General features: G+C 31.1%; 1 protein-coding gene across 2 annotated transcripts in view; it reads left to right on the top strand.

Moving 5' to 3' along the window:
• The window catches only part of FER (FER tyrosine kinase), a 404,440-nt gene that overhangs the window by 88,883 nt on the left and 300,943 nt on the right, over positions 1–14,614 (top strand). The window contains exons 1-2 of one of the 2 annotated variants that reach the window (XM_023533607.1): positions 142–273; positions 869–988. The exons of the other annotated variant lie outside the window; for it this stretch is intronic. Of the exons in view, the coding sequence (XP_023389375.1) occupies positions 215–273; positions 869–988 (179 nt within the window). The 5' untranslated portion in view covers positions 142–214. Of the gene's footprint in view, positions 1–141; positions 274–868; positions 989–14,614 lie in introns of those variants that run through there. 2 annotated transcript variants of the gene reach the window in all.

Genomic DNA, 14,614 nt, shown 5'->3' on the forward strand with positions numbered 1-14,614 from the left:
TGTATGAAAGAAAGAGGTACATGAAACCATCCACTGTAAACATGATATTACATTTCTTAGGTTTATTCTGAATTCTTTTTGGTTCTGTGTTTTTTTGATAAACTTAAAAATGTAAAATTTTATTTCTATTTTCAGAAAAGGTATATTTGATGAATACAGCCAGATAACTAGTCTTGTCACAGAGGAAATAGTGAATGTCCATAAAGAGATTCAAATGTCGGTTGAGCAGATAGACCCTAGCACAGAATACAATAATTTCATAGATGTTCACAGGTATGTATGGTATTTTGACTCTTCTTTCAATATTGATAACAGTATTATTTTTTCTATCATGTGATACTTAACCAAATTAAAATAAGAAATATTGAAGAGCTTGTTAGGACATTGGATATTTCAGATTAATGTGTCTGCTTTTAATTATTCCCAAAGGCCTTTCTTAATGATGAAAACTATATAATCTTTTAAAAATTTTCAGTTGTCACTATATCATTGCTTAAAACCCATATTTAATCCATGAAATTGTATTTTCTTTTTAGAACTTATATAATAATAACACTATGACTTTGTATTTTCAACTTCATAATATACCAATTGCTTTTCCATGCATCTGTCATCTTATTTTATATTCCTTACCGTTATGACAGAAATAAAAACCAGTTAATATTCATATTCTGTAAATGAGGAAATTAAGGCTGAAATTACATGACTAGATCTTTGATGCCTGGAGTTTGATTTATACTGTTTGTGTTTACTATACTTTGTGAACATGATTTTGGATAATAAAAAAATATTCTGCCTTTGGTATGTACTGAGATATATTATGATAGGACTTCCATATTGATCAAAATTGTTTGGCATGCTTTACTAGAACATCAGCTGCTAAAGAGCAAGAAATTGAGTTTGATACTTCCTTATTAGAAGACAATGAAAATCTTCAGGCAAATGAGATTATGTGGAATAATTTAACAGCAGAAAGTTTGCAAGCAATGTAAGTATTTGGAAAGCCTGAACAGTTTAAATATTAGTATGATTATTGACAGTTGTATGTTATCGTATTTAAAATCCCAATATTTTTTGCAAGTAATGAAAAGTAAATTAAAAATAAACTGTTGTTTGGTTAGAATGAAATGTTTTGAGAAATATATTAACTTTTACTCCTATTCAGTAATTTTCATAATTCTGAAAATCAAAATTCTGTGTGATATTGTATTCATGCAAGTGTTACAAATATCTTATATTGGAATAATGCATTATTTTTGAAACTTTTTTTTTTTTTAAACCTGTTATCCTCAAAACTTATTGGCAGAACTATTTTGGAAATTAGGACACTGAGTATTAGGGATGAGGCTCATAGATGTCAACAGCGATTTATATAAACATTTGACTTTCAATTGAGTTCTTTTCTCTTTAAGCAGGAATGTCTTCTATTATAGGCTAGTAAATCAATTCCTTCATCACTTTGTTCTTGCTGTTACGTAACATTTTAAAGGAGTTTTGAGAAAGCTTAATGTGTTTTTTAGTCCTTTTCGAATAATAAAGCTTAGTAATAGTAATTTTTACATTTAGAAAACAAGGCATTCTACTTTTAAATACTTAACCTATATGTTGATATATATATTTTTTAGGAGCAAAGAAACATATCAATTAATAAGCACTGTATGTACTTGTTTCTGTATCAGAACCACAGCTAGAAATGATTACGTACTCATTTTCTCTTCAATAGTGGACATGTTATATCATCTGACTTGTTGGAAGTTCACCTCAAAAGACTCAGCCAAGATTCCTCATCTCATATAATTAAACGATCTCCTTTCTATTGTCCAGTAACATTGTAGTATTGTTGATAAGTAACTGAGTGGTACGATCTTGGGACAAGAAAGGAGTTTAATATTTTTAAAGGTGGCCATACTGACATGCTTGTCGAATCACCTGTACAAGATGAAGGCTTGATAATTATGGTAGCTTGACTGTTGATGAGAGGAATGGAGGCATGGGAGTACCCTGCATTAGAAGATTTTTCCTAGCAGCCACATTGTGATTCTTGAAGCTGTTCTCCACTTTTGAAGCCCTTCACAGTAGTTTCACTTTGGATCTAGATATACTGTTGCGATGTCAGTTATATCTAAACCAGTGGTTCTCACCCTAGGTGATTTTTATCTCCAAGGGAAATTTGACAATATGTGGAGACATTTTTTTTTCAATTACAGTTGACATTCAATATTATTTTATATTAGTTGCAGGTGTACAGAGTAGTGGTTAGACATTTATATAATTTACAAAGTGATCCTCTCAATTAGTCTAGTACCCACATGGCACTATACACAGTTATTACAATATTATTGACTATATTCCCTATTCTGTACTTTACATTGCTGTGGTTATTTTGTAACTACCAATTCGTACTTCTAAATCCCTTCACCTTTTTCACTCAGCCCCCCAACTCCCCTCCAGTCTGGTAACCATCAGATTGCTCTCCGTATCTATGCGTCTATTTCTGTTTTTGTTATTCTTGCTGTTTATTTTGTTCTTTAGATTCCACATGTAAATGAAATCATATGATATTTGTCTTTCTCTATCTGACTTATTTCACTTAACATAATACGCTCTAGGTCCATCCATATTGTCACACATGGTAAGATAACATTTTTTTTATGGCTGAGTAATACTCCATTGTATATATGTACCACATCTTCTTTATCTAATAATCTGTTGATGAGTATTTAGGTTGCTTTCATATCTTGGCTATTTTAAATAGTGCTGTAGTGAACATAGGGGTGCATATATGTTTTGAATTAGTTAGTGATTTGGATTTCTTCAGATAAATAGAAGTGGAATTGCTGGGTCATAAGATAGTTTTAGTTTTAAGTTTTTTAAAGAACCTCCATACTGTTTATCATAGTGGCTGTACCAATTTTAATTCCACTAATGGTGCACAAGGTTTCCGTTTTCTCTGGAGACATTTTTTGTTTATCAAGTGGGAACGTCTTACTGGTATCTAGTGGGTATAAGCTATGGTTACTGCTGAATATCCTGCAGCGCACAGGGCAGCCTCCTTCAACAAAGAATTATTTGCTGAAAATGTCTGTAGTGCTGAGGCTAAGAAATTGCTCTAAACAATAGAGTTGAATGTGTGGTACAAAATGAATGGTAGAGTTTCTCAGTTCTTGTGCAATGACAAATCCCATTTCTTAATTCCTGTGTTGCTTAGTGACGGATTGTAACATAAATTACTCTTGTTTTTTTAAATCATTATATTGTTCCTAAATAATCATTTGTTCATCAAAATACATTTACTGTGTATTTAGGGTTGCAAGAGTAAATACTTTCAAGGAATTTACACTAAAATCGATCAGTTTATTTTAATAAACACCAAGCAAGAATGAGCATTTAGATATTGGAGTGTAATGTAGTAAAATTAAAAATAGCTACCTGTTATAAGCTTATGCAAAATAAGAGATTTTGTAACCAAAGAAGAATTTGATTTATTGCTTCTCAGGTTATAAAGAGAGCAAAACTAGTTATACTCATAAATAAATCATTATTTCTTAATTATAGTGATGAAGCAATGAACAAAAATGTAATAAATTGAAGATAATAAATCTTTGATAACGTGGTAGATGATTTACTTGCTTTCATCTTACTGAGGCAAAACGATAGCTACATTTCACTGAGCAGTGTAATTCATCTGGGATGTGAGTTTAAGATTAGGCTCTCCGTAAGAATTTAGTTCCAAAAATGAGTTATTCAGTGTGTCTCTTGGCACTGTTAATGATTACATGCATGAATAAATATAGAATGCTTAGAATAATCCTTGGCACATAGTAAGTTCTTTGTATTATTTTTTATTTTTTGTTTTATTCTTGCTTGGGGTGATTTTATACATTAAGGACTGTAAGCACAATGCTTAGGTTTTTCAGGGGCCTTTGGAAATATTTGAGATCTGAGCATTTTTTTTTTCTAAAAGCTGAAAAAAAGAATTGTTACAAGCTATAATATGTCACTTTCTTAATTATTAAATTCAGTATACACAAAAATATTTCAATTCTTAGGTTAAATTTTCTCACTTTTTAATATTCACATATGAATGAGTGTTTCTGAGAAATCACTTTTTAATATATATGATATTATTTGGATAGAGGCCAAGGACTGTAAAGATCTCAAAACAGTCTTTTTATTTTGGTAAAACACTGGAAACTTGCCTTTATTATTCATAAATTAGGGATTGATTAAATGAGTTATGATATATCCATATGATACCCATAATTTTTCCATTACGTAGGTTTTAAATAAAATAAGTTAATATATATGCTTGTATGGAAAGATATTCAAGGCATATGATAAAGAGTAAAAACAAGTTATAGAATAATATTTATGGACTGAATCTATTAAAAAATACATGTTATTATATACATAGAATATATCTTGCAATAGAGGCGAATCGATGGAGTAAGTAGTGAAGCATTTTGGGTCAATATTTATTATAATGTTAAATAAATGTGGATTTATCCTCATCTCTTTGCCAGTTTTATTAGCATGACTCCAGAATATCAAGTGTATATTTCCCCTCGCGGCGTCACAGCCCCATACCCTTACAAAAAACATGTGCTCGAAAAACAATGTTTTAGAATACAACACTCTCTAAAGCTCTATGTGAATATGCTAATATTTTATGATCTGTGCTTCCCTGTGTTCTACATTCTTTTTTACATTCTTTTTAAAACCATTTAAGTGTTCCAATGCATTAATAATGAATGATGTTAAGGAAAGCTTCAGAAACATTTTTTCTTTTTGTTTTGCATTCCTTTATGTTTGTTTAAGAGATCAGTTACCTTTTCCTTTGTGAAAGGTTAAATTTGTTTGGAAGCGAGAATCCCTAATTTCTGACTCCTGGAGAATTTTTCTATAAATAGGAGTCATACTGGCAATCTGCCAGATTACTGATTACTAGTAACTATGAAACAAAGAGAAAATTGGACCACATTGTTCTTGGACTTTTCATAATTCTTGGCTAGATGTCAGATGTTGCGAATGATTACTTAACATCATTGTTGAATGGGAGTGAATGAAGACCATTTTATGGAGAGATTTCAGGGAGTTTCTGAATAGTGGATCTCATATATCTGGCTTCATATTAGGATCACTTAGGAAGCTTTAAAAATGCTGATGGCTGGGACCCAACACAAACCAACTAAATTGGATTTTCTAAGGGTAAGAGCCAGGCATTGGAATTTTGGGTAAACTTTCTAGGTGAGTTTAATGTGCAGACAGGATTGAAAATCTCTGCTGTAAACTCACTAAAATTATAGAAATGTGTGTATTACTTTCTGGGAAAAGGTCCAAGTAAATTTTCAGAGGCCTTCATGACCCAAAATGGCTAAAGACTACTGCTCTACTTGAATATCTATCCTTTATATTTAAAGAATGTCTTTATTTTAAACTTTTCTAATGAACTTATATTCCTCAAATTGTATAGAATTATTGGAGAAGACTAGCATTTTTACAATTGACTAACTAGAATTCCTTTTGACTCTTAACTTTGTTTTTTCTTTTCATCTGTCATACTTCTGGGCCAGTCTTGACTTGGGAGGTATTTGAAGTTTAAGTAGATACTCTTTCCCTAAGGTTATCTCTTTCACTTTGCTAGTCATAAAAAGACACCTTTTAATTTTTTTTCTTTTTGCTTTTTTTAAAGATCCTTAAATGTAATGTAAAAATTGTTGTTTTTATTAGCAGAAACTTACTTATAAATTTAATAATTTACACTCTTGGTTTCTGTTTGTTGTATCATGTAGAGTTTTCTCAAATAAATGTAAGAGTTTCTGGGATTTTTATGTAACTAGTATCTATATCCAAAACAAGATTATATAGTGTTTCTGCCTTCCTTTTTTCAGGCTTAATGGAACTCTAATGATATAATAAATAACAAAGTTATTGCATTTACCCATCTAAAGATGTGTCACTAAGCGTTTTATTATACTCTTATTATCTATCAACTATATTTTTAAAGATATATATGTATATAGAAGAGTTAAACTCAATTGTAGGATTGTTTATTTTCTACTTACAGTATATTTTTTGTTTGATAAATCACAATTGTGAAAGATGGCTATTTCCTGGCTTCTAGTAATTTCTAGCATTGGATACCTGAGAATGTGTACTTCCCACCACACGGTTGTATTACCTTCAGGCTTGATTCTGAGATTGTTCCCTTTGTCACTATTATCTGCAGCCTCTTTCCTTCCCTCCAACATCCCTCCCCTATCTGCCTCTTTTTTGGATCTCTCTTTTTTGTCAGATGTTGGAAGAGATATATAGTTTATTGATTTTTATAATCATTGATTTATTGATTATATATGCAAATGTTGCCTGTAATGTAATCACTATTTAATTGAATAATTTGTGACTCAGTAGTTTTAGTTTATTAAAATAACTTGAAAAAAAATTAGGTCTCTAAAAATTTGAACATTAGAAGAATATATTTAAGTGTCTGTTATATGGGTTTGGACATTTTGGACAGAAGAGTCATCCATTTGTGACTTATTGCAAACTTAAAGCAGGGTAAATGGAGTTATGAATGAGCACATCAGTAATTTAAGTAAGGCAGATTACAGATAGCAAGTGATTCTGTAATGTGAACATTAACATGTCTGCCAAAAGAGGACTTTTGATTAATTTTAGTAAAATGGTAAAAAGTTAGTTTTATTATTTCTTTTGTTGATTCAATTTTTTTCGTTTCAAATGAAGTCTCTTTATTATAACTTGTTACTTATGAGTAGGAAATATATTTGAATTCCAGAAGATTTAGTTTTGTATTCGAAGCTAAAGCCCAAATCAGGCTTCATGTTCCAAGTACATTTTTTAAAATTCAAAGGCAGAATGTGATTAGCTTTTACAATGGGATATAAATAAGATCTCTTAATTGAAGAATGGTAATTCTCTATGTGGAAAAGTGATTTTCTTGGATTTTGGCAGACATGAGTCAGCAAACTACAGCCTGCGGATCAAATCCAGCTTGCCACTTATTTTTGTGCAATCTGTGAGCTAAAAATGCTGTTTACATTTTTAAACAGTTAAACAAGATCAAAAGGACAATTATATCTTGTAACATAAGAAAATTATATGAAATTTTAACATAAGAGCACGTAAATAAAGTTTTTTTTGGAACATAGCCATGCTCATTCATTTACCTGTTCTCTGTTAGTGATTTTCTGCTACAATGGCAAAGTTGAACAGTTAAGATAGAGAACATATATGGCATTCTAATCACTTTACCTGCTCCTTGGCACACTACAGAGCACAGTGACACGGTTATAACTCAACGGCATTTTGAGTTGCACACATATTGCTCTACTACAGCATTTTATTACTTTTTATGATCAGCACATGCCTATCAAGTCAAAACAAGAAGAGAAAATGGATTTTAAACATCACATTTTAAGACGCAGTGGAATGTGGATTATTTTGTTATTGAATTCAATGGTAAAGTATTGCGTTTATTATGCCGTGACACTGTGGCTATGCTGAAGTAATACAATATATGTTTACATTATCAGACTAAACACTCATCTCAATATTACCAGCTCATAGGATAGCATTAGTTAGAACATTTAAACAGGAGACTTTCTTCAGAAAAATAAAATATAAAATGAGGATGCAACCAAAATAAGTTTTTGGGTGGCTCATTTGTTAGCTGAGCATCAAGGAAAGCCATTTACTAATGGTGAATTAATTAAATAGTGTTTCATTGCAGTAACCGATGAAATATGTCTAGAGAAAATATACTTGTTTATGACTATTAGTCTTTCAGTGAGAACATTTCCCTGAATAGTTGAGACATTGGAAGCTACATCATTAGTTAATTAAAAATAACAAGACAAATGATTTCAAGTGGTTTTTCCTGACTCTTGATGAATCAGCAGGTATAATTAAATCTGCTCACTTATTTATTTGAAGAGTCAATGCCAAGTTTTAAGTGACTTACTCTCTGAGAATAGCCCGTGTGGATGAACTATAGATAAGAATACTTTCCAAGAAGTTAAGAAAATGCTAATCTAGTATAAACTGAAGTAGAATCTGTTAAGATGTGTTCTAGTGGTAGTGTTAAAAATATGTGTGGATCAGAAAGAGCTTTAGTTAAACAAATTTACAAGGCTTAGGAAAAAAATGTTAAGTGTTTAAATCCTATGGTTATTTATTGTATTATTCATCAGCAAACACTTTGTGGAAAATATTTGAATATGACCATGTGTTATTGAATCAATAATGTCAACAGTGACCTTCATTTGCTCTTGTGGACTTGACCATCATCAATTATATGAATTTTTGTCAGAAACTGAAACTGAATATCTTGTTTTGTCACATAGGACTTTGATGATTTAGAAGTAGAAAAGTTTTACTGTGGTTCTTTTGAACTTGAGGCCAGACTAACAAATTTCTAAATAATCAGAATTTCCCTCAACTACTGATACTGAATGCCAGATTCTCAATTTTGGAAATTAGCTTGTGCTGAAGACTTCATAATTTTCCTGTTGAATTCAACTTAAAATTACACGCTGAAACAGTGCTTATTTACAGAACTTATACTGCAGTAAAGTCATTTGGATGACAACTAATGTTATTTGAATCTCAGGTAATGTCAGGCTGTTTTATATACTTCTTGTGCTATCAAATATTAAAAAACAAAGCAGGATCACCATTCCCACAAAATTTTTAGCTGATAAATCTATGGAACTCAAAGTACATATTGAGTTTTGGACCTTGGTGCAGATATTTTGACATTTCAAAATCCATTTAACTCTGCAGTTGAGGAGTTCCCACTTAACTTTCAATTAGAAGTGATGAATCTACATGCAGTATAATTTTATAAATGCCTGCTAAGCAATGAATATATTCGATTAAAATCATATGCTCATAGATTGATATTGGTATTTGACAATAATACCCATCTGTGTGAAAAGGTATTTTTAAAGATCAAATCTTTAAATACATAAAATTTTATTACATATCTGTATTAACAAATGAATATTTATAGTTGATTTTGTTGGTAAGCACTAACTTTGAACTTTAATGAAGGTAAATATTATCACCCTCAAAATATTTCTTTCTTTCATATTAGTAGATTAGTGTTATGATAAATTGTACCCAGTTATTATATTTGAATTTGCCAATAAAATATTGGTGAATATTTTTCTCTTGTTATATTAATACCTACATAATATTCCTTGATTTTGCTTCTTGGTGGAAAAACTTAAAATATTTACTCTCCAGACCTTTAATAGAAAATGTTTGCTAATTTCTGTTGTAGGGAATGACACCAGTTGTACTCATTAGATTTCTGAATTCACTTTGTCAGTCCACGGAATGACTGCAATACGCTCATGTCTAAAGCAGGACCTTGGTTTTATCTAGTTTGTTTTTGACTATTCTGATTTACAGCTTAGCTCAAGTTTGGTCTTTGGTTGAAGGTATACTACAATTATGTGAGGCTATGTTAAGGGAATACTTTTTGAGTGAGTGTATTGGAAAGATTTGGAAATATGTAAAATATTAGAAGGCAGATGACGTATTAGGACAGTTTGATTAAGAGAAACAAGTCACATAGAAGGCAGGTAGATTTGTTGGATTAGAGGTGGATTAGATTGTGTATCAGGAGAGGGATATTTTTAACAGAAACTTATAACTTTTGCTTGGTTGAATAGGAACCATATTCTGTTTACTCCTGAGAAAAACTAATAAAGATTTGTGTCATGGTATAGAAAGTCATCCATTTGCTATGCTGCTACAATTATATTTTAAGGGAGAGATCACAAGAAATGGTTTATTTCTTCAATTTATGTTGCAGTAATAGAGAAAAAGAGATGTCAGAAAAATTACTTCAGGCAACTGTAACTCTTATTCCATTTGTTTTTTTTATTAATGCAAATGTCACAATTAATATGACAGTATTAGAATTCTATAATTTATAAAGTTTTAGGAAGTTAGGTCTTAGTAAGAGTGCTTTAAGATTTAGATAATGATATTCAGTGGTTTGAGGATATAAAAAAGTATTGTATAAGAACTGAAAACTTGTTATTATGCTACACTGTTTTAGTATATTGTTTTAGGTTTTTGTATCTTTAAATATGATTAAATATTTAAAAATTAACTAATGCATGCAGATGATAAAATCTGCAAAATCTTATAAAAAGGGTATACAATAAAAATCAAAATCCTCTCTCTTTTTTGTAGACCCCATTTCTAACTTCCAGCGTTAAATCATTAAAAAAATTTATGTATCTTTCCAGAATGTATATACAAGCGTGCACACATGTACGCACTCTCTCTCTCTCTCTCTCTCTCACACACACACACACACACACACACATAAATAATTTTTTTTTTTTACTTAAGTTGGATTGTTCTATGCATAATTTTTTGCCTCATCCTCTTAACATTATGAAATCTTGATAGGGTATAGTATTTTACTACTTTCATGTAATATAATTTATTCATTTTAGTTATTGATGGACATCTAAGTTATTTCCAGTTTTTTCATATTGTTGGAGTGAATACAGGTTTCGTGGAGCCTAAAGCTTAAAAATTGGGGGGTGGGGATACATCTAAAAGAAAAATTACGTATTTACAAATATAAAATTAAGTACAAAGCCTTGGGAAGGTACCATTGCAAGTGAGGTGCCTGAAGGTTATGTCTCATTAGCATCACAGTAAGTTCACTTTAGATTATTTCTATTAGTGCCACAGTAAACATCCTTATATTTACCTTTGTGTACTTGTTGAAGCATAAATATTAGATACATTTTATGGGGTAGAATTACTAAGATAGAGGGTATTAGTTATTAAGAGCATGGATTTAGGATTTAAGCTGCCTGGGCTCGATTAGCAGACATTTGGTCCTGTCCAAAAGCTCCCTGGAGCCATTTGGTCCATGCCAAAAGGTCCTTGATATTTGGTCCTATCCAAAACATCCGCAGAGACATTTGGTCTGTGATTATTTGCAGAATGCAAACACTGAACCTTGTTAAAACTGTATGGCTGTTATTTTTCTTATCATTCATGAGGAATCTTGGATTTCATTTTGATTTTTTGTTCTACATTATGAAGTTTGGCACGATTACTCTGCAGTTAATGAGCAATTGCTCTCAGGTATATATCAACCTGATTTTTGGCTTTCTATTTATTTTGTCTATGAACAGAGTCAGTAATCTGGGTTTGATTCTGTCATTTTTATCGTGAGGTTGGTGGCCATATTTGAATGTGACCTTCAAGAACCTGGATGATAACTTATCCATGCCTCTGCTCTTCATCTTCTCACACTTCAAGGAACTTTGGGCATGGCCCAAATGTCTCTGTCGACATTATGGAACAGGACTAAATATCAAGGACCTTTTGGCAAATGTCTCCCTGCATGTTTTGGCAAATGTCTCCCTGCATGTTTTGGGATGTTTGGGACATTTTGGGACAGGGCCAAATATCATGGACCTTTAGATGTGGATCAGTTTTGAACAGAACCTTTTCATGTTGACCAAATGTCTCCAGTAATTGTCCTGGACAGAACCAAATGTCTTGTAAGGCCAGGGCTCTAATGCCAGGCCTTCCACTTCACAACTTTGTGGCCTTGGAAAAGATCCTTAACCTCTCTGTGCCTCAGTTCCTCATATGATAATGGAAATAATAATTGTGTTATTATAAGACTGATATGAATTTAAGTGCTTATTTATAAAGTGCTTAAAACTGCTTGCCACTCAGTAAATGTTAAGTATTATTCAGTTTTGTGAGTTTCTTTTAGGTGGTGAAATTTTATGACTTTTAAATGTTTTGCATCATAATTGTTTAACTATACCATTAATTCGAAAATATAAAGAATAAGCCATTGGAACTGATACTGTTATATTTGTGTATAAAATATATAACAGTGACATCATGGTGAATAGTGCTTTGATATTTGTAAACTATTCTTACATTTATTATGTGATCATACATAAAACTGTAATTACTCTAATGTTTTTTTCTTCATTTAATTCACCCCACTCCAGGCTTTTTTTTTTTTTTTTTTTTTTTTTTTAGGGAGATAGTAGTAAAAAAGGGAACATGCTTTCCCCAGGCAGTCCATTCTTCTAAATCATGTCTTTTCTACTTTGAATTTGCAACCATGGATCTATAGAGATTTATAAATATTAAGAAATTTTGACTTAAAAGGCTTACCTTTAATCTTTTTCTTTTTCTTCTTCTTTTTTTTAATTTGAGAAGACTTAGCATAAAGCTCAGTTACACTTTTTTTGTGCTCAGGCTGTCAAAAGATTAAAGCCTCAAGAAAACCATTTTCTTGCATGGTCAGAGCTAGAAAAAGTAGAGGAAACTATATTATTATTTCTTTCTCTTGGTCTCCTTTTCTTATTCTTGTCTTTCTTCTTTATTCCTCAGGCCTTCATTGCTAAACCTAACAAGTAGTAAATTCTAGCTAACAGAATAGACCTGCCAGGGAACAGAATTGTTAGACCTTTGTTTGACTTTCTGGTACCTTTCCAGCTCTTTAAGGAATCTAGTAAGCTGGTGGTAGTTTCTTTTTCTTTCTGAGTTAAAGTTGTTTTAGTGCATAAAAGGAATTTGAAAAGAAAAGAAATCATAAATACTTCCTCAGTTGACTCACAAATGAGCTGACATGTGTACTAAAAGTTTTTAGCGTAATAAAGCCTCAAATTTAATTCCCCATTGAAAGCTTGAGTGATATTTTTTCAGGAGGGTTAGTGATTACTATAAAAGGTAGAAAGTATTAGCAGATTTGGGTTTTAATATACTTTGCTAGATAAATGGGGTTAGGTGGTCTAAGACGGTTTAAACTTGTCCATTGTAGTAGTGGGTAAGGACTCTGGCTTTCATCTCATTCCTCCCTTCCTAGCCTGTCGTCACAGTAAAAGTAACAAGTAAAAAGAGCAGTACTACAGTTAACTAGGGTAACTATGATGTTCACCACAATCAGATATCTTACCTTAAATTTTTCCAAATAATAAATATGAAGAAACCAATAAAAAAATTATTATTTTTTACTTCCTTTTAGATTTGTGGCGATATTCCTACTGTTACATCACATCAAATCAACATGTATATGTGTGTGCCTGTGTATGTGTGTGTCTATACACATGCTTACTCTTTTACTTACACTAAGGATAAAAAAGAAATAAATACAAGCTTATATTTATTTCTCATGGAATTGAAATTTTTTCACATTTCTAAAAATTTAAAGTTCTTGAAAATAACGGTGTTTTAGAAAGTGTTGCAACAAACATCCTCATATGGAAAAATTTTGTGCACATCGTATTTTGGTAAGATAGGATTTTAGAATGTCACAGAATATTCTAACTGGAGGTACGAGATACTATTTCAGGTTGACCTCTGAAAAATCTGATAATTTTTTCACATCTACAGTGTATGTGTATTTAGTTTTTTTTCACAATATTGAGAATACTAGATATCATCATTCTTTTTTAAACTTGTCAATTTTAGTAGGTGAAAAATAACTTACTATTTATTTAGTCTGCAGATATTTAATTGTTAATATTTCCATGTGCTTATTGATTATTTGAATTTTTTCTTGAATATCCAATAATGTTCTTCATCTGTTTTTATATTAAGTTGTCTTTTTTCTCGGAGTTTTTCTGCACTAAGAAGGCTTTTGCTTGTAATTTACACTGCAGATATTCAGTATGACTTTTGCTTTTGACTTTATCATCTCTTTAATTTTAAATAATTTAAAATTTTCATGACTTGAATTACTTAATATATTTTCGTACATTTTGGATTTCATGTCTTGCTTTAAAAGGCTGAAGATAAAATTTTTTATGTGATATGATAGTTGTATGTGTTCTTGTAGTAGAAATATTTCTATTCAGGACCAAATGCATTTTATGCAGCCATAAATTATCTGGTCTACGAGTACATGTTTGTGTATTTAATTCTCTTCAAATTTGTATAGAAAGATACATAAAACATAATTACAATATGTGACAATAGCTTACTATGAATTTCAGTTGTTATACAACTGCACCTCACTCTTCTTTAAAATCTGGATAATAGTATCTATCTCATAGGTTATTATGAAGATTAAATAATATACCATATGCAAAAAATACTAGATATCATTTACTCAATGCCAGCTAATCCCACTCAGTAGATATGCATTAGTTCATTTGAACCTCAAAACAATTCTTTGAAGAAGGTATTAGTGTACCCAAATTATAAATGAGAAAATAGATTCAATGAGCTAAGTAACTTGCCTAGGATCTCAGATAAAAAGTGGCAAAGCCAGAATGTAAATACTCAAAAACCACAATCTTTTCACTATACACACTTCCTGGGACCTGACAGGAATTAATTACTTTAATGCTTTCCTCTTTCTCTGTTTTCTGTTTGTTTCTCTTTTTCTATTTGATAAATAAGAGTCTCTAGAACTTCACTGTCCAAGAGTACTTACTATGATTATTGAAATGTTCTATTCTGCACCATCCAGTAAGGTATCCCCCAGCCAGCCACATGTCTGTTCAGCCCTTGAAATGTCATTAACGTCATTCAGGAACTGAAATTTTTATTTTATTTAAATTAACTAAGTTATACATGGCTA

This window comes from Pteropus vampyrus, unplaced genomic scaffold (assembly GCF_000151845.1).
Source record: "Pteropus vampyrus isolate Shadow unplaced genomic scaffold, Pvam_2.0 Scaffold106, whole genome shotgun sequence".
NCBI lineage: Eukaryota > Metazoa > Chordata > Mammalia > Chiroptera > Pteropodidae > Pteropus > Pteropus vampyrus.